Source organism: Hemitrygon akajei, chromosome 3 (assembly GCF_048418815.1).
Source record: "Hemitrygon akajei chromosome 3, sHemAka1.3, whole genome shotgun sequence".
NCBI classification, from domain to species: Eukaryota; Metazoa; Chordata; class Chondrichthyes; order Myliobatiformes; family Dasyatidae; genus Hemitrygon; species Hemitrygon akajei.
In genome coordinates, this window is record NC_133126.1 from 89,680,761 (window position 1) to 89,702,796 (window position 22,036).

A 22,036-nucleotide genomic window follows, 5' to 3' on the forward strand; every position below is an offset into this window, starting at 1 on the left:
CCAGGATGTATTTATACCTAAGAGAATTGATGCAGGTGGTCACACCAAATATTAATTTAAGTTTATTTTTACTTGTTTACTGCTCTTTATAGTAATTCTTTGATGTTTAGAAACTTTTAATTTCATTATTTTGAAAGCATCTTCACTTTATAGAACTTTTTAAACACGTGCCTAAGACAGTGACACAGTAATGTAGGAGGTAACACATATGTATGGATAGAAGACTTACCAGCTAACAAGAAAAAAAGACTTGGATCTTCATAACTGGATCTTCATCCCACATAAAGTCTATATCATTCTTTTTTTCCTGTACAATCATATGTCTATCTCAGGGTGTTTTAAACCCTTTTATTGTATCTTCCTTCACTACTGCCCCTGGCAGTGCATTCCAGACTCCCAGCACTCTCTGCTTAAAGAGCACAAGATATTCTACAGATACTGGAAATCCAGAGTAGTGCACCCAGATGGTCAAGTAGCAATAACGGAGAGGAATTAAAAGCTGTCATTTTGAGCCAAGATCCTCTCCACAGATACTGCCTAAACTGATGTGTTCCTCCGACATTTTGTATGTATTACTGTTTAAAAAAACCTTGTCCACATATTTCTTTAAACTTACCCTATCTCATTTTAACTGCATGTCCTGTGGTATTATAAATTTCAAATGTGGAAATAAGGTACTGGTTGTCTACCCTATCTATGCCTCTCATATTCTTATAAACTTCTAAAATGTCTCCTCTCAGCCTTCAACACTCCAGTGTACACAACTGAAATTTGTCCAACCTTCCTTACAGTGCATGCCCTCTAATCCAGGTAGCATCCTGGTAAACCCCTTCTGCTCCCTCTCTCCAAATCTTCCTGTAATTGGGCAACCAGAATTGAATGCAATACTGCAGATTTATAAAGCTACAACATAACTTCTTCACTCTTGAATTTGATGCCTCAGCTAATAAAGGCAAGCATGCCATACCCCTTCTTTACCACCCGATCAATCAGTGCAACCACTTGGACCCCAAGATCCTTCTATACACTCTTAGCTGAGTACTGTCCCTTTACATTTTATCTCCCAAAGTGGAACACCTCATACTCAGCTGGATTAAACACCATCTGCCATTTCTCAGCCCATATCTGTAACTGATCTATATTCTTTGTTACATACTCCATTTGCATCATCAGTAAACTTATTAACCCTCTTATCAACATTTTCCTCCAAGTCATTTCAAGATTCAAGAGTGTTTATCATCATTCTTCAGAACAAGTGTAAAAGAGAACAAAATGATTGTTGCTTCTAATCCGATGCAGCAAAAAACACATATATTTACATATATCATAAATATGAACACTGCATCTTTTTGCACTATTTATTTTATTTATATTAATTTTATGCAATTGCAATGTACTACAGCTACAGAACAACATATCATGTAAAACAGTGATTATAAACCTGATTCTATGTCCCTGAAGAACACCATTAGTCACAGACCTCCAGCAAAAATAAGTCCCATCAATCCACTATTCTCTGTCTCCTATAGGCAAGCCATTTCTCATTGCAAATGGCTAAATCACAATGGATTCCATTTTTGGATGAACCTACTAAATTTAGGTTTTGTAAGTATAGTCAGTTCCAACTTGGATACTAGCCTACAAAGTACCCAGGACATCTTCAAGGAGCGGTGTCCAGAAAGGCAATGTCCATTATTAAGGACCTCCAGCACCCAGGGTGTGCCCTTTTCTCACTGTTACCATCAGGTAGGAGGTACAGAACCTGAAGCCACACACTCAGTGATTCAGGAACAGCTTCTTCCCCTCTGCCATCCGATTCCTAAAAGGTCATTGAATCCGTGAACACTACCTCACTTTTTTAAAATATATAGTATTTGTTTTTTGCACGATTTTAGTCTATTTAATATATATATATATACTGTACACGTATACTGAGTAAGATTTACTTATTATTAGTAGTAGTATTTTTTTCTTCTATATTATGTGTTGCATTGAACTGCTACTAAGTTAACAAATTCCATGTCACATATTGGTGACAATAAACCTGATTCTGATACTGTGAGAAGTCTTGTCAGATGCCCAATTACCACTTACCAGAGTTAAAATACCGAAGGTACAGATCCTAAATTGCAGACGACAAAAAAAAGTATGTAAATAAATTGTGAAGAGAACAGAAGGATATCGATATGTTGATAAGATTTTGCCTGGCAAAAGGAAGATAAATTCTACCTCTAAAATAGAAACAAAAACATGTATTTAACTACTCAAGCAGGTCAGACCACATGGACAGGGTTAATGTTTCAAAAAAAAAATGCTGCTGGAGGTACACAGCTGTTTGAGCAGCATCTGTGGGAAGACAAACAGGATAGTTAATGTCTTGGCACATGACTGAGAATGCAGAGGAATAATAGCCAATTTAAAGAATTAAGAGGGAGGGGTGAGGCTGTCAACACATAGAAATAACCGGGGGCGGGGTTATTAGCGGACAATAATGGGTCAAGGGCAAAAAAAAGCAGATGAGCTAGCTGTGTGTGTGGGATGGTGGAGGTTGTAACGTATTATGTGAGTATTTGTAGGTCAGAGTGCGTATGACGTCAGAACGCGGGTTTTGTAAAATAGAAGTCTGGTGAATAAACATGTGTGTTTAATACTATGGTGTCCGAGTCACATTAACGCTACATGGTGTCAGCAGTGGGATCAATGATGCCACCAGATGCCACCTGTGCCTGCAAAAGCTGCATTGCATGTTCCTTGGGGACAAGGTCCTTTCTCATTGCTTCAAATAAGGAGATCTTTCGTCCAGTGTAGGGGTCGCTGTATCCCATTACTGCTTTCTCTGCAGCCAGAAGTTTCTCGTGGAGTTCTGGTCCAATGAGACCATCCTTCACCGCATTATCGACGGTGAGTGTGCGATTCTTCACAGGGTCAATGAGGAAACCTGTCCCTGCCTGAGCTTCCAGTAAGATCTCTGCTATCCTTGGTCTCAACAGATTCTTCTTCATTGCTTGGTAGAAGCTCATCTTCTCTTTGGTGGGCTCTACAAACACACCAGCAATACTGTCTGAACCCTGAAGATATTTGCTCACCGACTCCAACTTGCTCACATCTCCTGGTGTTACTTTCCCTCTCTCCAGTTCATCAAATGTTTTCTTGTCAATGATCTTTGATTCCAACAATTCACTGGCTGGAATCTTGTTCCTGAGCCCAGTGAAGAGAAGTGGTTTTCTCTTTGCTTCTTTCTCTTCAAAATATCAAAATATTATTATTCAAAAATTCTTATTATTTCTTATTCTTATTTCTTATTATCAAAAATTATTATTCTTAATATTCAAAATATCCGGAAATCACCAAGTTAAGTGACACGTCCAGTCAAGGTGTCATTACCGCAATGAAGTTGACATTTGCAAGACATGGTATTCCAGATATTGTCATCAGTAATAATGGTCCACAATATGCCAGTGGTGAGTTTAGAGGGTTCTCAGAAAGCTGGGAATTTTAACATGTTACTTCCAGTCCTGGGCACGCTCAGTCTAATGGACAAGCAGAGAGAATTGTACAAACTGTGAAGAACATGCTCAAGAAGGCACAAAGCAGCAACGGTGACCCGTACATTGCTCTGCTTGAATACAACAACACACCGATTGAGGGTGTGGGGTTCTCTCCTGCACAGCTGTTGATGGGACGTTGTCTGAAGTCCAAACTGCCAACATCCACAACTCTACTGACTCCTGAAGGTAATGCTCAAGCTAAAGTACAAGCAAATAAAGCAAAAGAGCCACTATGGCAGACATACAAGACAGTTGCCAGATCTGCATACAGGTGAAAATGTCAGAATACAGAGAGGAGACACTTGGCAACCAGCTGTGGTTGTGAACAGACATCAGCAACCAAGATCTTTCATAGTTCGCACGCCGGATGAAAGAGTCTACAGGAGGAACAGGAAGCATCTACTGAAGACAGGCGAGAGGGTGTTTCCACATACAGATACACAGGACATTTCCACGGATACAGACATGGAAACAAACGACACCAAGAGTGAGGGGTGTGATGAAACCCCACGACGCAATGACGGTGAAAGTTCAGCACAGACAGACCGAAGTGGAAATGCAGACACAGAGGTTACTCGAGATACTGACTCTGAAGGACAAGCACAGTCACAGTTCTATCGCACAAGGTCTGGGAGACAAGTCAAACTTCCAGCTAGATACAGAGACTAGATCTACCTACAGTCTCGCACAGTTTGAGACAAAATCACACGTTATAAGTTCCAAGGTGTGAAATAAAAGCTTTCTTAGTCTATGTTAGTAAAATAAAATATACTGCTGTTAGTATTGTAAGATACAATGTAGAATACAGTATAAGAAGTTAAGATTTTTATTATTTTATGTCATGGCTGTTGTAATGTTAGAAAGTCATACCTAGAGACATTATTTTGGTAATTCACAGTATTGTAAAACAAAACTTGAGAAGGGGTATGTAATGTATTATGTGAGTATTCGTAGGTCAGAGTGCGTATGACGTCAGAAGGCGGGTTTTGTAAAATGGAAGTCTGCTGAATAAACATGTGTGTTTAATACTGCGGTGGCCGAGTCACATTAACACAGAGTCTGGCATACGATTATGTAAAGTGATGTGGAACCAGCTAAGAGAGAAATGATGGCCTGAAACGTAACCTCTTTTTCTGTCGGCAAAGCTGCTGCTTGACCTTCTGAGCATTTTGACTTTTTAAAGTTTTTATTAAAGCTCCGCAATTATCCTGTTTCACCAGTTCTAAATGGCTTGTGCAACGTTAGGCTAATCTGCGAAAGCAATCGATTGCTGTAGAGAGATCGCTCGGGAGGGTTTGACTTTGCAATATTTTCAATGACTGGCTCCGTCCGGAGATGAATCCTTCAGCAATCCAGCCGAAGGGCGGCGGAAGTTACCGAAAGACCGCTCCCGGATTCCGGAAATTGCCGAACGTGCAGTTTCCGACGCAGGGCAGCGAGGCGCAATTACTAAAGCAGCAATTGGAGAATCGGAATCGACCGAAACAAGTGGAGCGAAACGAAGCGTTGTCACTATAACTTTTTACCCAGCAGATGTGAGAGTTATCTGGCAGCGAAGGGCGAACGAAAGCAGTCAGCCGGCGGCCCTGCCAGACTGCCTAGGAAACCCCGGCGCTCTGGATCACGTGGTCAATTTCCCGCGCCTCGTCCGACGACGATTGCGGCGATGTTCGAATTTGGTGGCCGGATCATTTGCGCTGTACGATCATTTGTGTATATGTATATATTTTTTGTCAAAGCCAAGGTCTCTGGCGGAGTTTATTCGTTTCCAAACATGACTGCGGACAGACTCTCCCGCGCACGGAGGGAGCGGTGGGACTCACGTGATGATGTGACGCTGGCGGGAGTCCGGCGATCACGTGGTGCGGCGGCGGGAGTCCGGCGATCACGTGGTGCGGAGACAGCTGACGGAAGGGAATTCCACTGGAGTTAAGTGGCAGCAATTAACTTGCTCACTGGGCAGGACCTCAATGTCCATTATGTATTAGTAGCCATCAGGTGAGCAGTGCATTGGAGGATGTATTTGTTTTGTTCCTTTCTTGCCAATCTTAGAGTTATGCAGCACAGAAACAGATCCATACTTACCTTTTTTATCCTTCTACATTTTACCCAATTGCCCACATCAGATCCGATCCTTATACGCGTGGCTTAATCAAATTAAATGTTTCTTAAACGTTTGCCTTCCTGGAAAGCTATTCCGTACAATATTATACATTGATCCTCGGTGACCAGTGATACAGTTTGAATTATATGATTCTGAAGTTCAATGCAAAGTATGTTCACATTTTCAAAATTAAATCAAAGGCAGTGTTAGTTGGAAATCTCAAGTAAAGCAGAAAGTGGCAGAAACACTCAGGTGAGGCAATATTAGTGGAAAGAGAAGTAGAGTTAATGTTTCAGGTGTCGAACTTAATAGCTTTTAAAGGTTTTCAACGCTTTCTGTTTTTATATTCATACTTTGTGCAACTTAGCCAAGCAGTCCATAGATTAGCAATAGCTTGGAGTCCAACCATGGAAACAGGCCCTTCAGCCCACTGAGGCTGTGCCAACCATCAAACACCCACTTGGCACTAATCCTGTTTTTATTACAGTCAGAGTTAGATAGCACAGAAACTGGCCCTTTAGTCCATTGTGCCCCTGCAGACCTTTTTGCCCACCTCTAAATGCCCCTTAAACAGAGGGATTATATCTGAATCCATCACCACTCAGACAGTGAGTTGTAGATTTCAGCCACTCTGAATGAACAAAATAGGTTCCCCTCAAGTCCCTTACAAAAGCCCTTCCTCTGTTCTTAAACTCATACCTTGTTGTTAATACATATGGAAGAAAGATTATGATTATCTGTGCATACCTCTATTGAGTTATCCCTTGGGATTCTACAATCACTTTACATCACTATTGTTCTCCAATCCAGACAAGGTCATGGTCAATCCCCCATGCTCTCTCCAGTGCAATCACATCCTTTCTATAGTGTGGCAATCAGAACTTGACACAACAGTCACTGTGGTCTAACCTTATTGTATACAGGCAGTCCCTGGGTTACGAACGAGTTCCGTTCCTGAGCCCATCTTTAAGTCAGATTTGTACATAAGTCAGAAGTGACCAGAACTGAGCACAGTACTCCTGGTGGGGTCTGACCAGGGTCCTATAATGTATAGCTGTAACATTACCTCTTGACTCCTAAATTCAATCCCACATGTCCCATCTGTCACACCTTGAGCCTTCCAAATGATCTGAAGTTCATCTGGTTTCAGCAGCACCTCCTTCTAGAAGGTACAGCTGGATGCACTTCTCAGTGTTGTAGTTGGCAGGAATGCTGGAGATCTCTCTGCCTTTCCGCGTACCCCAAGAGGAGTATTCCACTATTCTGCCTGGCATCTTTACGCTCCTAGATGAGCAGATATAAAGAAGGGAAGGAGGGAAAAAACTTAACCTTGAGCTTTTCTTTTTTTGCTTTTGCTGAATGAAGCCTCTATTCACTGAAGACTCACCAAGAGCTAAAGCCTCAAGATCACCATTCATGACAGCCACTGCGATGATGGCCACTGTGCTTACCCCTGCCTTCCTTCAATTTACTCTCGCTAATTAATTCCAAACGCAGATTGGTCGCTGGTCAGAACTCCTTTTCGCTGTAGCACCTCACTTCTCCCTTTTCTACACAGGTAGTGGACCTTGGATCTCCTCTAGTTTGGCCCTTAGTCAAGCCTACCACAGTTGTCAAATGTTTCAGTAACGTCCACATGAACAACTTCTGCCATGTCTTCAATCTTTTTAGTTATCCTTCTCAAAAATACTGTCAGCTTTAGAAACATAGAAAACCCACAGCACAACACAGGCCCTTCAGCCCCCAATGCTGTGCCGAACTTGTACTTACTTTAGAAATTACCTGGGGTTACCCATAGTCCTCTATTTTTCTAAGTTTTTCTAAATTATGTTCCAAAACAGAATCACATATCCACCTTGATCTTCCTAAGCCTTGCAAATGTATGTGATTAAGTAAAGTTGTACAGATATCGCTCCACTGCAGTCTATTTGAATAAACCACTTGTGAACTATTTATGTTCTCCAACAGTAAATGCAAACTTGCCTGTTGTGGAGCATGTAGTATGGCCAGGGTGATGGTGGGGGTGGAGTGGTCAATGTGAATATTACTAGCAATTCTCTTGAGTTTTGCCAAGTCTGTATCATGGAAAGGTAAATCTAAATGAATAGAAAGATATTGGATAAAAACACAAAATGCTGGCAGAACTCAGCAGGCCAGACAGCATCTATGGGAGGAGGTAGTGACGACGTTTCGGGCCAAAACCCTTCATCAGGAGTCAGAAAGATATTGGTGTCAGTTTACACAAGACCTTAAAATGTAGCATATAAAGTTGACAAAGTGGTTTAAAATTAATGTAACAAATCACTTGAGTTTATAAATGAAGGGGGATAAAGCTTTGTAGTATTTAGAAAAGATAAAGAGAGCAGAGATAATTACTAGGATGTTACCAGGAGTGAGGCACAGGTTATCAAGAAGGTTGGATCTTGGGATTGTTCTCCATTTACAGAAGTTAAAGTGAAGATTATCAAGATGTAAGGAGATTCCTGAACATAGATAGAGAAACAATATTCATAGACCTAAGGAGTGGGTCAGTAACTTTAAATCCTAGATTTTAAAACATCAGCAAAAGGCTGAGAAGGGCAATGATAATTAATTTTAAACAAAATTGTTGGAATCTAGAATGTTCTATAAACAAGTGCTGATAAACTTGCAGATTTTAAAGACAGCAAGTGGGAATTTAGGAATGAATAAGTTAGGATTTTAAAGAGCTTGTAGAGTATGATTGGCCAGCCTGTCTCTTTCTGTGATGAATAATTAATTGTCAGCAATGCCATATATTGCTCTGATTTACGTAGTTATTAAGGGAAGTAAAGGTAAATTTGAAGGCTTGAACAAAATTAATATATTAAATGTTCATTTCTCTTTTCATTTCAGTACAGCAGAAAGCAGATTACAATAAAGGATTTGTCCTTGTTAAAGGATATGTACATTGTGATATGTTTTCCCTTACACAAAGCCATTCCTGCTCTGCCTTTCCAAATTTACATAAATCCTATCCATTAAGATTTTCTCTGATAATACCCCTCACACTGATGCAAGGGCTGTAGTTTCTGGTTTATCCTTTTAGAAAATCAGCAGGTCAGGCAGCATCTGTGGAGGGGAATAAACAGTTGGCATTTCAAGCCAAGGCAATTCATCAGGACTGGAAAGGAAGGAGAAGAAACCAGAATATGAAGGTGGGGGAGGGGAAGTAGTACAGGCTGGCAGCTGATAGGTGAAACCAGTTGAGGGGAAGGTGAGTGGGTGAGGGGGTTCTACACAGATGCCCTTCAAGGATGCCCAAGGGGAGTAGAGCCCATTGCTTGACTGTTTACACTCATGACTATGTGGCTAAGCACAGCTCAAGCACCATGTATAAATTCCCAGGTGACGCTGCTGGTGTTGGTAAGATCTCAGATGGCAACGGGTACAGGAGTAAGATAGATCGGGTAATTGAGTTATGTCACAATGACTTTGCACTCAACATCTGCAAGACTAAGGAATTGAGCTTGAAGAAAGATAAATCAGCAGAACATGCACCCGTCTGTATTGAGGGTCAGGGAAAGGGTGAGCAGTTTTAATTTCCTGGGTGCCAACATCTCAGGATCTGTCATAAGCCCAACACATTGATGCAGTCACAAAGGAACTCTACTCCATTACGACTTTGAGGAGATATCACAAAAGACTTGTAAATTTCTGTAGATGTACAATAGAGTCTTCTGACTGGTTGCATCACAGTCTGGTTTGAGGCTCTGAGATTACAAGAAGTTATAGAAGGTTGTAGCCAGTTCTATTAAAGGCACAACCCTCTCCACCAATGAGGGCATACTTCAGAGGCAATACCTCAAAAAAGTGGCATCCATCATTAAGGACCCTCACCAACCAGGATATGCATTTTTCTCATTACTACCATCAGGAAGGAAATACAGTAACCTGAAGGCCAAGCAATTCTGAACAGCTGCTTCCCCTCTGCTGTCAGATTCCTGAACGGTCCATGAACACAGCCTAATTTCTTTTTACTTTTTTTTTTGTAATTTATTGTAAATTTTTGTCTTAGTACTGTTCTGTTACCACAAAACATCAAATTTCACATCATATAACATAGTGATAATGAACCTGATTTTGATTTCCAGCATTGTGGAATTTGGTTTTCTGCAACTGACGTTCTGTGACCTCTGTCGTAGGAGTGACTGAAATCAGCGATTCATCAGAGGCTGCAAGTAGTGCATCATAAGTACTCTGTAGACTTGCAAACTAGAGTCGAAGATAAAAGAATTATGTTGTTTTTGGTACTTTTCCTGCCGCCTTTGGAGCATCCATGGGTGTGGTAAAGCGGCACTTTTAAGTAATGCCATTTTGTTCACAGTATACTCCCGAAAGAGGAAATTGTCAATAACTAGATAATATTTTTAAGCAGTCGTGATTGAGGCATGAACTTGTTCAGAATAGTGGAATCGACTTGCATTTGAAATAGTGGTATCTGCTTAGCGAGCTAATGCTTTACATTGGAATTGCTGGAATGGGACTTAAACTGAGAACATGACTGAGGAAAGGTGATGGTATTACCTACTGAGCCTTGGTTGAAGTGTGTTACCGAAATAGAGTGGCACTAATGCCGTGGGTAGTGCCACAGATAAACAGCTCCAGCAGCCCCTGTTGGATTCTGACATTGGTGCAGTCGATGTGTGAGAATGCATTCCTCCTGTGAATGTTGGGGATTCCTCCCACTGCATCTACAGTAGATAACACTGGTTATTAGGTGAATGCAACCCTGTAAATTATTTTCAGTGTAAGTGAGTGGCAGGAGGGTCACGAGTATTAATGGATATACGTGAGAGAATAGGTTACAGGAAATAAGTGAAGGTATGGCACTGATTGGATTGTTCCGACATTGGCATAGATTTGGTGGGTGGAATGGCATCCTTCTGTGTCATAGAGAAACGTGAAGTAGAGTGAACTATGGTGGGTAAGCTGGGATGAAGTAAATTGATTTGGTATTTCAACAGTTGAAGGAATTTTTCCCTCTTCTCCCTCCCTTCTTCTATTCCCCACTCTTGGTCTCTTACAGTACCTCCCTTGGGGCCCCTTCCTTCTTACCTTTCTCATATGGTCCACTTTCCTCTCCTATCAAATTCTTTTGTCTCCAGCCCTTTACCTTTCCCACCCACCTGGCTTCACCTAACACCTTCTAGTTATCCTCCTTCCCCTCCCCCCTTTTAGTCCGTCATCTTCCCCCTTCCTTTACAGTCCTAGAGAAGAGTCTTGGCCCAAAACATCGAATGTTTATTCTTTTTCATAGGTGCTGCCTGACCTGCTGAGTTTCTTCAGCATTTTATATGTATTGCTCTGCATTTCCAGCATCTACAGACTTTCTTGTGTTTATGACATGGAGATATTTGCTTTTCTACATACAACTGAAATTGCTGAAGACAAGCTGTGACTGCTGTCAAATTCATGCTGTTATTTGCTTATTGCTCTTTCACTAGCCTTATCCCTTCTGTTTATCTAACATGTCTCAGATCTGGTTCAGCTTGTATTACTTTTGCCTCAACTTGTTTTCAAGTCTCATTTTACTAATATCTGCACAGAAATTGACAGGACCTGTACGTTTAGTCTAGCTGTACCTGTACATTTACAAAAGAGTCTGCACATTATCCACGTATACCCTGTTGATGTAAAGCAGGACAAATCCAACATGGTTAATTACTGTCCTCTCTATCTAATCTCAGTCACAGCCTAGAGTTACATTCCAGAGATGAGGTAAGAATCCTGAAATTACAGAATGACTATAGAGCAATTTAATGTCAGAGAAATGTACACAATATACATCCTGAAATGCTTTTTCTTTACAAACATCCACAAAAACAGAGAAGTGCCCTAAAGAATGAATGACAGTAAACGTAAGAACCCCAAAGAGTCCCCCACCCCCGTGCATAAGCTGCAGCGAGCAACAATCCCCCCTCCCCCACCAGCAAAAAAAAAGCAAGCTCTCAAGTGTGAGCAGAGCAACAGCAAAGACACAGACTTTGCTGTTACCCCAAAGACTTTGCATTTCACCCGGAATTCAACATACCACAGGTTTTCTTTCTCTCCCTAATAAAGGAGAAGGAGGTGTCACCATTTTCCAAGCGAGCAGGGAGACATAACAAACAACTCGCTGGTTTACGATGTTAAAAGTCCGTTACGTCGCTTTTTCCGAGCTCTGTGCCCGAAGATCTCAAAGATCCCGAGTCTTTGGGCACACAGCAATAGACTCCCCCAATGACACACGGGTCTCCTGCCGCGACACCGACCCTCCATCCGCCCGTTTCCAGAGCCCTGAGATCTTCGGCTTCCAAATCTCAGGCTGAACCTTTGGCATGCCGAACAACGGCCAGTCCTGAAACCCCGAGAGCAGGTCCCATTCCCGCAAAGAACCGAAGTCAATGTGTAACTCCAGGTCAGGGTCTTCAAAAGAACCCTGAAAGGGAAAAATACAGATATTAAAGATAGAAATAGAGCTGTTTCTGAAGATGCAAGCAAAGGAGTCGCCGTTTAGCACCATTTTAACTTTGCTCCACTTTAGAGGGAGGCTGTCTTTGTCAAGCAATCCAGTTAATCCCAATTCTCTATGCACCCACAAATTCTCTTGCTTCAAGAGCTCTGCCCAGTCCCTGTTTAAAGTCCATGATTTTTGACCTCCCATCAGAGAGTGAGTTACAATTCAAAACCATTTTATGTAACATGTACTCACGCCTGCCTACTGCATGAGGAAGTTACCCCAAGGTCCCCTTTAAAATTTTCACCTCTCACATGAATCGTATGCCCTCCTTTTTTTAAATTCCCTTTCCCTGGGAAAAGATCGAGCACATATACCCCATCTATGTCCTTCATGATTTTATACATCTTTGCATTTGTGTATTTTTTTTGCTATTCTAATTAAAATGACTATCAACAGAATTTGACTGTGATTGGCATCATGGGCCCTATATTTATCTATTTTTTGGGATCTGGACTTTGCTGGATCCTCCTTGAGCTGCTGTAGTCCCAGTAAATCTGATGGTGATTGGCAGCCATCAAAAGGGAAGCTGTAATCAAGACACACATGCTTGTATTGTTGGGGCTCAACCCTGGGAAACTGCTGCTGCAGTTCCTCCAGGCACTGTTATAAACTCGATTATCTGTTACAACAAGAGGGAATGTTTGCTGATAACTACACATTGTTCATATACATTTACAGCTCCTTACAAAACTAAGCATGCAGCAAGACCGAGACAACCCACAAACTCAGACTGTACCTCACAAGAGTACTCTTTCCTCCATCCCTCTTCCCCCTTCATCTACCAATCAGCCCCTCAGCTACCAATCATACCGACCACTAATCAGCTACCAACTTCTTTCCTGCAAATTCTGGCAGCTGACCTTTGGCCTAACACCCAACCCTACTTATCAAAGATGTGCAGATCAACAGTCCCTCTTTTCCACTCCTTCCTTTGGCCTCCTAGTACTGAACTCGTCAAATGCCTATCACAAGCCATCAAATTACTATGCCTGTAGGGTTATTAGCCAAATTTCAGACAATTATTTGGTCATAACCTGCTGCTGTGTGGACATACGATCATAAACATATAGAAGCAAGAACAGAAGCAAGCAGGAGTAGATGATTTGTTTTTTCATAGCTGGTCTAGATTGATCTGCTAGCTCAGTTTATACTCCTTTCTAATCTATGACCTTTGATTTTAAAAAATCTATTGAACCTTGCTTTGAATATACATGCCAACTGAGCCTCCAAAGCCTAATGGAAGAAAATTCTAAAGATTTACTCACGGAATGCTGGAGGAGCTCAGCAGGTCAGGCCACGTCTATGGAGAGGAATAAAGAGGCAACGATTTGGTCTGAGGCCCTTCATCAGGACTCTTTACATGCTGCTGAGTTCCTTCAGCATTTTGTGTGTGTTGCTGTGGATTTCCAGCATCTGCAGAATATATTGTGTTGTAAAGACTCACCACTTGGGTAAAAAGAAAATCTCTTCTCATTCCTAAATGGCTGTCCCCTTATGTTGACAGTGGGCCCAGTCAGAGGAACAAATAGTTGCACCTCTACTCTGACAAATCTCTTTAAAAAATTTGGTAAGCTTCATGTGGTATCACCTAAACACGGAGGATATGAGCAATGTGCATAGTTTGAAGATCAAGGCCTCAGACCTAGCTGAAAACACGTCTACTAGGCCACAGTAACTCTATCCTCCTTGTTCCTTATGAGACATAGACTAACTATAGTGATGATATCACCTGTGCTGTTTCCACAAGTTTCTCTGAGTTCACTGAAAGGGTGAGAAAACTAACCTCAGGATCTCTTCCATTATCCCTTTTACTGAAGTTCTAGTTACTCTTAGTCCGTTATGTTGGACAGGCCAACTCATTACAGGCGCAACAGCAGGCTCTCAGAACATGCTGTAAGAGGAGATCACCAGGCAAAGAGAGGAAATAAATTCAAGGGTGTACTCAAAGCCACCTTGAATAAATAGAGCATCCAAACTAATTACTGGGACACTCTCTCTGGTCCATGAGTGGTAAAGGAGCACTCGGGATGATATTGAAAATTACAAGTCCATGAATCAGGAGGACACAGATGGAGAGAAGAAGGAAATATTTCACAAACTATCCACATGCCTTACCCTTTGTGCACTTCCTGCCCCATTTGTAGAAGAATACATGTTTCCCATACATGCTTCATCATTCACCTTACATCGCACAGAACCAGAGTGGAATTACGTTGTCTTTAATCCACAGGGACAGGCTAAATCACAAAAAAAGAGTTCTGTCAAGTGACTACTTTCTATTTTTTGGAGATGAGGATGGATATTGGTTACACCACCTCAACTAGATCTCAGTTGAAGAACAAGGGTGCTAACCAACATCCTGTCTGATTCCTGAAGTTGAGAGTCAAGGCACTTGGCGTTCAAAGGTTAACAATCATGGAAGTCAGGTTGGTCAAGGCCTGAAGGTCAAATCTGTGATTGGCAAGTCCTGGGGTCAAGGTCTAGAAGATCAAATCTGCAATTGGCAAATCTTGGGATTGATACCCAGATATTGATGAGGCTGAAGGGAAAAGTACAGAGTTTGGGAAGTTCAGAGCTATGGTACTGGCAAAATTTTGAGGCACACATATGTAGCTAAGGTGCCTAAGACTTTTGCACAGTACTGTATGTTGGTTAAAATAGGAAGGTGTTTAAGAAACAAATAAGAGTACTTAGCTTTGTATTAGCTCAGTAGTATTAGGTGTAATTTGGTAACTGGAAAAACATAATGTGCAAAGGTCTTAGGAACCCTAGCTTTATATATGTGCTAGACTTTTTCACAGGACTGTAGAAACCCCAAAAGATTGAAAACCAAAGCCAACAAACCCAGAGGGAGAGGTGCAAAGTTTGGGATAGCAGGACAGGAGGTTGGAGACCCAGTGACTGTGAGTTTGAGAATCCAGGGCCAAAGACCGGAGGCTTGGAAGTTGCCTGTCCTGGGGTTGGAGGCCTGCATGTGTGAGGCCGGTAGGAGGGTGAGAAAGGGGCTCGTTTTGCTTTGTCAGGTTTCGTTCTCTTGCTGTGCTGCTGCTTGTGTTGTTCTATGCTGGTACCAGAATGTGTGACAACACTTGTGGCTGCCCCCAGCACATCCCCCGGGGGTGTTGGTTGTTAAAGTAAGTGTCACATTTCACTGATAAACAAACCCTCTGAATCTGAAGGTCATAAAGGTTTAGTTCAGCCACTAGGAGCAACAGGGTAATGGATATGTATGGGAGGCAGCATTTATTATCCCTATGTGTATGGATGCATGCAGGTGTTAGAATGTATTTCTGGGGGAGCTTCTATGTATAATTGAGAAGGTGTAAGTATATGTAAGCGTGTGTGTTTATGTCTGTGCTTGTGAGAGATTGTGTATTTACAGTGAAGGTATGTCAGGAAGGAAACGTGCAAATGTATGTGTAGGAAGGGGTATAACTCTGTGGGAGGGTGTGCATGTGAGGAATCTTGCACTGAAAGGTATGTGTTTCGATCTATGGGTGCATGTCTGGGAGGGAAAGTGTGCATTTAGGATTGCATATGGATTGGAGGATGTGTATATGAATGTGAGAGGATGTGTGTGGGAGCATATCTGTATGTTGTTTGGGTGGGAGGGGGTGTGTGGGAGTGGATGTGTGTATGTAGAAAGGTTGTGTATGATGAGAAAGAGTGGGAGGATGTGGATATATGGGAAGATGTGTGGTACGGTATCCATGAGAATGAGAGGATGAGTATGTGTGTGGGGAAGAATGTGAGTATGGAAGAACATAGATATCTGTTTTTGTGTGGGAAGATGTGGATTTTGTGTGTGTAAGACCGTGTGCAGAATGCGGTTGTATCAGTTTCAGATGTATGGGAAATGGAAGGAAGCAATAGTAATAACTAACACCCGATGATAATACCTTAATGTGTGATGAAGAGGCTGAATCTACCTTTTCTGCCGATCTCAGCTAAATCTGCCGTTTGAAGTTCTGTGCTTTTGTTCCATGATGCTATACTTGAATATTTTGTTTTCAATTCACTGTTGATTTTTGGAATTTTTTTTTCTAACTCAAATTATGGTAAAAATTTTGATTAGTTGATATAACACACACTAAATTTTGGTCAGTCACTGTTTATTTTGCTTTAAGTCATCATCATCGTCATCATTATGTGCCGTGTCACATGATGTAAACAATTATGGCGACCGCTTTTCTACAGAAGTGTTTTGCCTTTGCCTTCTTCTGGGCTTTAAAATTTTCTTGCCTCTAGCTGTACAATTAGATAATTTTAAAATATCACACAATAAATCATTCAATATTAAGTAACTGTTTACAGCTTTTACTTAGCTAGATTTTGTTAGAAATTTATTTCTAACAAAATTTGTTGTCTATTTTCCCTCAAAATGTTGCACTAGTAAGTTGCCTATACATTGTTATTCAGTGTTTGTAGATTACACAGGTAAAACAGGTTTCAGTGGGGAGTGTTGTTTACCTTGACAGGACACTTACAACCTTATCTGAGCAGCAAGAAGAAACCTAGAGCAGGGAAGGTAATCTCTCACAATGGCCCCAACCGCACCACGTCAGTTCAGCAAGACACTGAGGTAACCGTCACCTCTGTCACAGTCTCCAGCACCACCATCTGTTGTTGCTCACTGACAAATGTGAGCCAGCAGGGGAACATGTGACTGTCCAACTGAGCCTTGATGAAGTGCAAGGAGCCAGGAATTTGCAGAGTCAACAGGAGACCTGTGAATTGACATCTTCAGAGTTACTGAGCTTTGGCTAACTGCTTCCTGCTGCATGTGCAGACTCTTTAAAAGGTGAAATGCATGAATGAGCAACATTTCACTCTCTGTTGGCTTTGTATGTATAAGGACTTCAGGGATTGTAAATCGATACACATCTACAGTAGAGGAGTCTTTTATCTACTGCCGGGAGTGTCATCTTTGGCATCTTCCTCAGTAGCTGCCAACACCCAGCTGTTCCCTATATTGGATCCTGTCTGTCTAAGGGCACAGTGGAGATGATCTTCACATGCAACAATTCCAGGAGAAATTCAGGGAACAGCACCAGTCACCATACCTAAACTTTCTTGACCTCCCTGAACCCTCTTATACCCATTCAGGAGTAACTTTGGAATTCCTCTTCAAATTCAGTGGCCTAAAGACATTTATCTCCATTTTAGATTAGGTAGAATAGGTATGAAGGCATAAGTGGCTTAACGCTGCATCCATTATTTATGATCTTCATATCCACTAGTTCTGGTCCCTGGCACACTGCGATTACAGTAATGGCCAGACCTTTAGCACCTAAGCTTGCCAAAACCACTTTCATTCCTTCTTCTAAATATACTTCCTGAAATCTCATTGGTTATATATACTGAAGTATCCCCATATTTACCGTGTTAAAAGATGTTCCTTTGGTTGAAAAGAGTCTAAGCATAGAGCCATAGAGGACTACAGCACAGAAACAGTCTTTTCAGCCCATCTGGAACATGCCGAACTGTTGTTTTGCCTAGTCCTATCTACTCTCACTCAGACCATAGACCTCAGTATCCCTCTCATCAATGTATTTATCAGTCAGTCTGTGTGGGTAGCAATGTCTCTCATCCCATTACGCTGAGAACTGGCACTCCTAAAAGCTGTGTGCTCAGCCCACTGCTAACGTTTGACTGTGTTAAAAGGATTTAGCTCAAGCTGTGTCATCAAATTTGTGGATGACACAACAGTAGTTGGCCTTATTAACAATGATGATGATGCAGAGTATAAAAAGGAAGTGGAGCGGCTGGTGGAATGGTGTGAGAAGAAAAACCTAAGCCTGAATGTGGAGAAGACAAAGAAAATCATTGTGGACTTCAGGAAGATGTAGACAAACGACACCCCCCCCCCCCCCCCCCGGCAAATACATGCCTCCTCCATAGAGAGAGTTAAGTGCACCAAGTTCCTGGAAGTTCACATCATGGATGACCTCACCTGGTCCCTTCATGTCACCTCCCTGAACAAGGTACAGCAGCGCTTCCACTTCCTAAGAAGATTGAAGCAAGCAAGGCTCCCCCCTCCCATCTTAACTGTGTTTTACAGAAGCACCATTAAGAGCTTCTTGACAGGTTGATACTCCTAGTATGGGAGCAGTCGAGCATCGGACTAGAAGTCCCTACAAAGGACAGTGAGAATGAGAGGATCATGAGGGTCTCCCTACAATCCATTGGGGATTGTTATCAGGAGTGCCACATACACAGGGCCCTTAGTATTATTAACTATCCCACCCATCTATCCCACATCCTCTTTGACTTTCTACCATCTGGCAGGAGACTCCGATGCATAAAAACAAGAACTGTTAGAATGAGAAAGAGTTTCTTTCCCCAGGCCATTAAGCTTCTGAACTCGCTGCCACAAAGTATTCAAAATATCACTGGTTAATCGCTTCCGTACCTTCCAATATTTAATATTAATGCACTTTAGTTTGTTATTTTTATCTGATTCATCTGTAGATTTTATCCTTACCTTCATAAGTTATCACGTGTTATGTGTTCTACTGTGCGCTGGCCGGTGGTGTAGTGGCACCAGCGCCAGACTTCAGAACGAAGGCTCCTGAGTTCAAATCCAGCCGGATCCCTTGCACGCTTTCCATCTGTGCTGGGTCGAGCGTCGAGCTAGCAACTCGACCTCGTAAAAACAAGAAACCCTGCTAAAAAAAAGCGCTGTCACAATGGCATCCCGACGACTCCACTCGGAGTTAAGGGCTTTCTTCTTATGTGTACTACTGTGCTTTACACCCTGGTTCAGAGAAACTTTGTCTCATTTCTATATACATTATAAACATGTACTGTATATAGTTAAATGTCAGTAAACTGGACTTGACTATTTATCCAAGCTTCTCTTAAATTTTGCAATTGAAACTGCATCCCCCACTTCAGCTGGAAGCTCGTTCCACACTTGCAACACCCACTGAGTGAAGAAGTTCTCCTGATCCATTTCCCCCTCAGGTTCCCCTTAAATATTTCAGCTTTCACCCAAACCTATACCTGTAGTTTTAGTCGCATCCAACTTCAGAGGAAAAAGCCTGCATGTACTTACCCTACCTATACCGCTCTATAAGATATCCCCTCACTCTCTGATGCTCTAGGAAATAAAATCTTAACCAATTCAACCTTTCCCTGTTGCTCAGGATCTCAAATCCTGGCAACATCCTTGTAACTTTTCTCTGCACTCTTTCAATCTTATTGATATCTTTCCTGCTGGTAGGTGATCAGAACTGCACACAATACTCCAAATTTGGTCTCACCAACATCTTATACAACTTCAACATAGCATCCCAAATCTTGTACTCATTGTTCTGCATTATGAAGGGCAAAGTACCAAATGCTCTCTTTATGACCCTCTCTACTTCTATTGACACTTTCAAGGAATTACAGATCTGAATTCCCAAATTCCCCTGTTCTACCACACACCCCAGTGCCACACTGTGTATTTGCTATGTAGGGCCTACCCTGGTTTCTCTTGCTGAAGTACAACATCTCACATTTGTTTGCATTAAATTCCATCTGCCATTTCCCAGCCTGTTTTTCAGAATCACAATCATGTTTAATATCAGCGGCATATATCGTGAAATTTGTTAACTTAGCAGCAGCAATACAATGCAATGCATGATAATATAGGGAAAAAAATAAATAAGTAAATCAATTACGGTAAGTGTGTGTGTGTGTGTATATATATCATACACACACATATTAAAGATCTTCCATCTTAAATAGCTCTATTTTTCCCTTTCAGGGTTCTTTTGAAGACCTTGACCTGGAGTTACACGCTGACTACAGTTCTTTGCGGGGATGGGACCCGCTGTCAGGATTCCATAACGGGCTGTTGTTTGGCACGCCAAAGGCTCAGTCTAAGAGTCCGGCTCGAATTCGGAAGCCTAGGATCTCGGGGCTCTGGAGGTGGGCGGATGGAGGGTCAGTGTCATGACAGGAGACCTGTGTGTCGTTGGGGGAGTCGGGATCTTTGTGATTGTCAGGCACAGAGCTTGAAAAAAGCAACGTAACGGACTTTTAACATCGTAAACCAGCAATTTGTTTGTTATGTCTCCCCGCCCGCTGGGAAAATGGAGCCACCTCTTTCTCCCTTACTAGGGAGAGAGAGAGCCTGTGGTATGTCGAATACTGGGTGAAACGTGAAGTATTTGGGGTAACTGCAAGTCTGTGTCTTTGCTATTGCTTTGCCCATGCTCGAGTGCTCGGTGGCAGTGCCCATGCTCGAGTGCTCGGTGGCAGTGCCCATGTTTGAGTGCTTGGTGGCAGTGCCCATGCTCGAGTGCTCGGTGGCAGTGCCCATGCTCGAGTGCTCGGTGGCAGTGCCCATGTTTGAGTGCTTGGTGGCAGTGCCCATGTTTGAGTGCTTGGTGGCAGTGCCCATGCTCGAGTGCTCGGTGGCAGTGCCCATGTTTGAGTGCTTGGTGGCAGTGCCCATGCTCGAGTGCTCGGTGGCAGTGCCCATGCTCGAGTGCTCGGTGGCAGTGCCCATGTTTGAGTGCTCGGTGGCAGTGTCCATGCTCGAGTGCTCGGTGGCAGTGCCCATGCTCGAGTGCTTGGTGGCAGTGTCCATGCTTGAGTGCTTGGTGGCAGTGTCCATGCTCGAGTGCTTGGTGGCAGTGCCCATGCTTGAGTGCTCGGTGGCAGTGCCCATGCTTGAGTGCTTGGTGGCAGTGCCCATGCTCGAGTGCTCGGTGGCAGTGCCCATGCTCGAGTGCTCGGTGGCAGTGTCCATGCTCGAGTGCTCGGTGGCAGTGCCCATGCTTGAGTGCTTGGTGGCAGTGCCCATGCTCGAGTGCTCGGTGGCAGTGTCCATGCTCGAGTGCTTGGTGGCAGTGCCCATGTTTGAGTGCTTGGTGGCAGTGTCCATGCTCGAGTGCTCGGTGGCAGTGCCCATGCTTGCTTTTTTATGCCAGTGGGGGGAGGGGGGATTGTTGCTCACTGCCACTTATGCGTGCAAGGGGGGAAGCTGGTAGGGGGGATCTTTGGGGTTCTAACATTTAACTGTTGTTCATTCTTTGGGGCACTCCTCTGTTTTTGTGGATGGTTGTGAAGAGAAAGCATTTCCGGATGTATATTGTATGCATTTCTTTGACATTAAATTGTACCTTTGAACCTTTGAATTAAAAATAGTGCAAAACAAAAATGATGAAAGTGAGGTAGCGTTCATGGGTTCAATGTCCACTTAGGAATTAGATGGCAGAGTCCAGAATTGCTGAGTGTGTGCCTTCATGCTTCTGTACCTCCTTCCTGGAGGTACAGGGCATGCCCGTAAGACCAGAAGATACAGGAGTAGAATTAAACCATTTGACCCATTGAGTCTACTCATCATGGCTGATCCATGTCCCTCTCAGCCTCAGTCTCCTGCCTTTTCCACATCTCCCTTCATGGCCAGGCCAATCAACAATCTATCAACCTCTGCCTTAAGTATACATGAAGACTTGTCTCCATAAATGCCAGCGGTAAAGAATTCCACAGATTCCCTTTTGTCTGGCTCAAGAAATTCCTCCTCATCTCCATTCTAAAAGGACACCCCTCTATTCTGGGGCTGTGTCCTCTGGTCTTGGGCTCTCCCACCATAGTAATATCCTCTCTACATCCACTCTATTAAGCCCTTTCACCATTTAATAGGTTTCAATGAGGTCACCCTTTATTCTTCTGAATTCCAGCAAATACAGGCCCAGAGCCATCAAACACTCTTCGCATGACGAGCCATTTAATCCTGGAATCATTTTCATGGACATCCTTTGAACCCTCTTCAGTTTCAGCACATCCTTTCTAAGATAAAGGGCCCAAATCTGCTCACAGTACTCCGAGTGAAGGCCTCACCAGTGCTTTATAAAATCTCGACATTAC

At 42.7% G+C, this 22,036-nt stretch overlaps 1 protein-coding gene across 1 annotated transcript; it reads right to left on the reverse strand.

Moving 5' to 3' along the window:
- Positions 1–2,542: 2,542 nt before the first annotated feature.
- On the reverse strand, positions 2,543–7,306 carry LOC140724558 (plectin-like). The gene is made up of 3 exons (XM_073038992.1): positions 7,258–7,306; positions 5,372–5,452; positions 2,543–3,241 (listed from the first exon to the last, which is right to left on the reverse strand). Exons 1-3 carry the CDS (start codon positions 7,304–7,306, stop codon positions 2,676–2,678), a joined length of 696 nt encoding a protein of 231 aa, XP_072895093.1. The 3' UTR covers positions 2,543–2,675.
- Positions 7,307–22,036: the final 14,730 nt, after the last annotated feature.

What these genes read in the sequence shown, in the direction of transcription:
- LOC140724558 (XM_073038992.1), bottom strand. Translation starts at nt 7,306, where the DNA reads ATGGCAGAAGTTGTTCATGTGGACGTTACTGAAACATTTGACAACTGT. An exon ending in TGAAACATTTGACAACTGTG is followed by an intron (nt 5,453 to 7,257) that starts GTAGGCTTGACT and finishes CCCTTCCGTCAG; the next exon opens with CTGTCTCCGCACCACGTGAT. An exon ending in CGCCAGCGTCACATCATCAC is followed by an intron (nt 3,242 to 5,371) that starts GTGAGTCCCACC and finishes GATATTTTGAAG; the next exon opens with AGAAAGAAGCAAAGAGAAAA.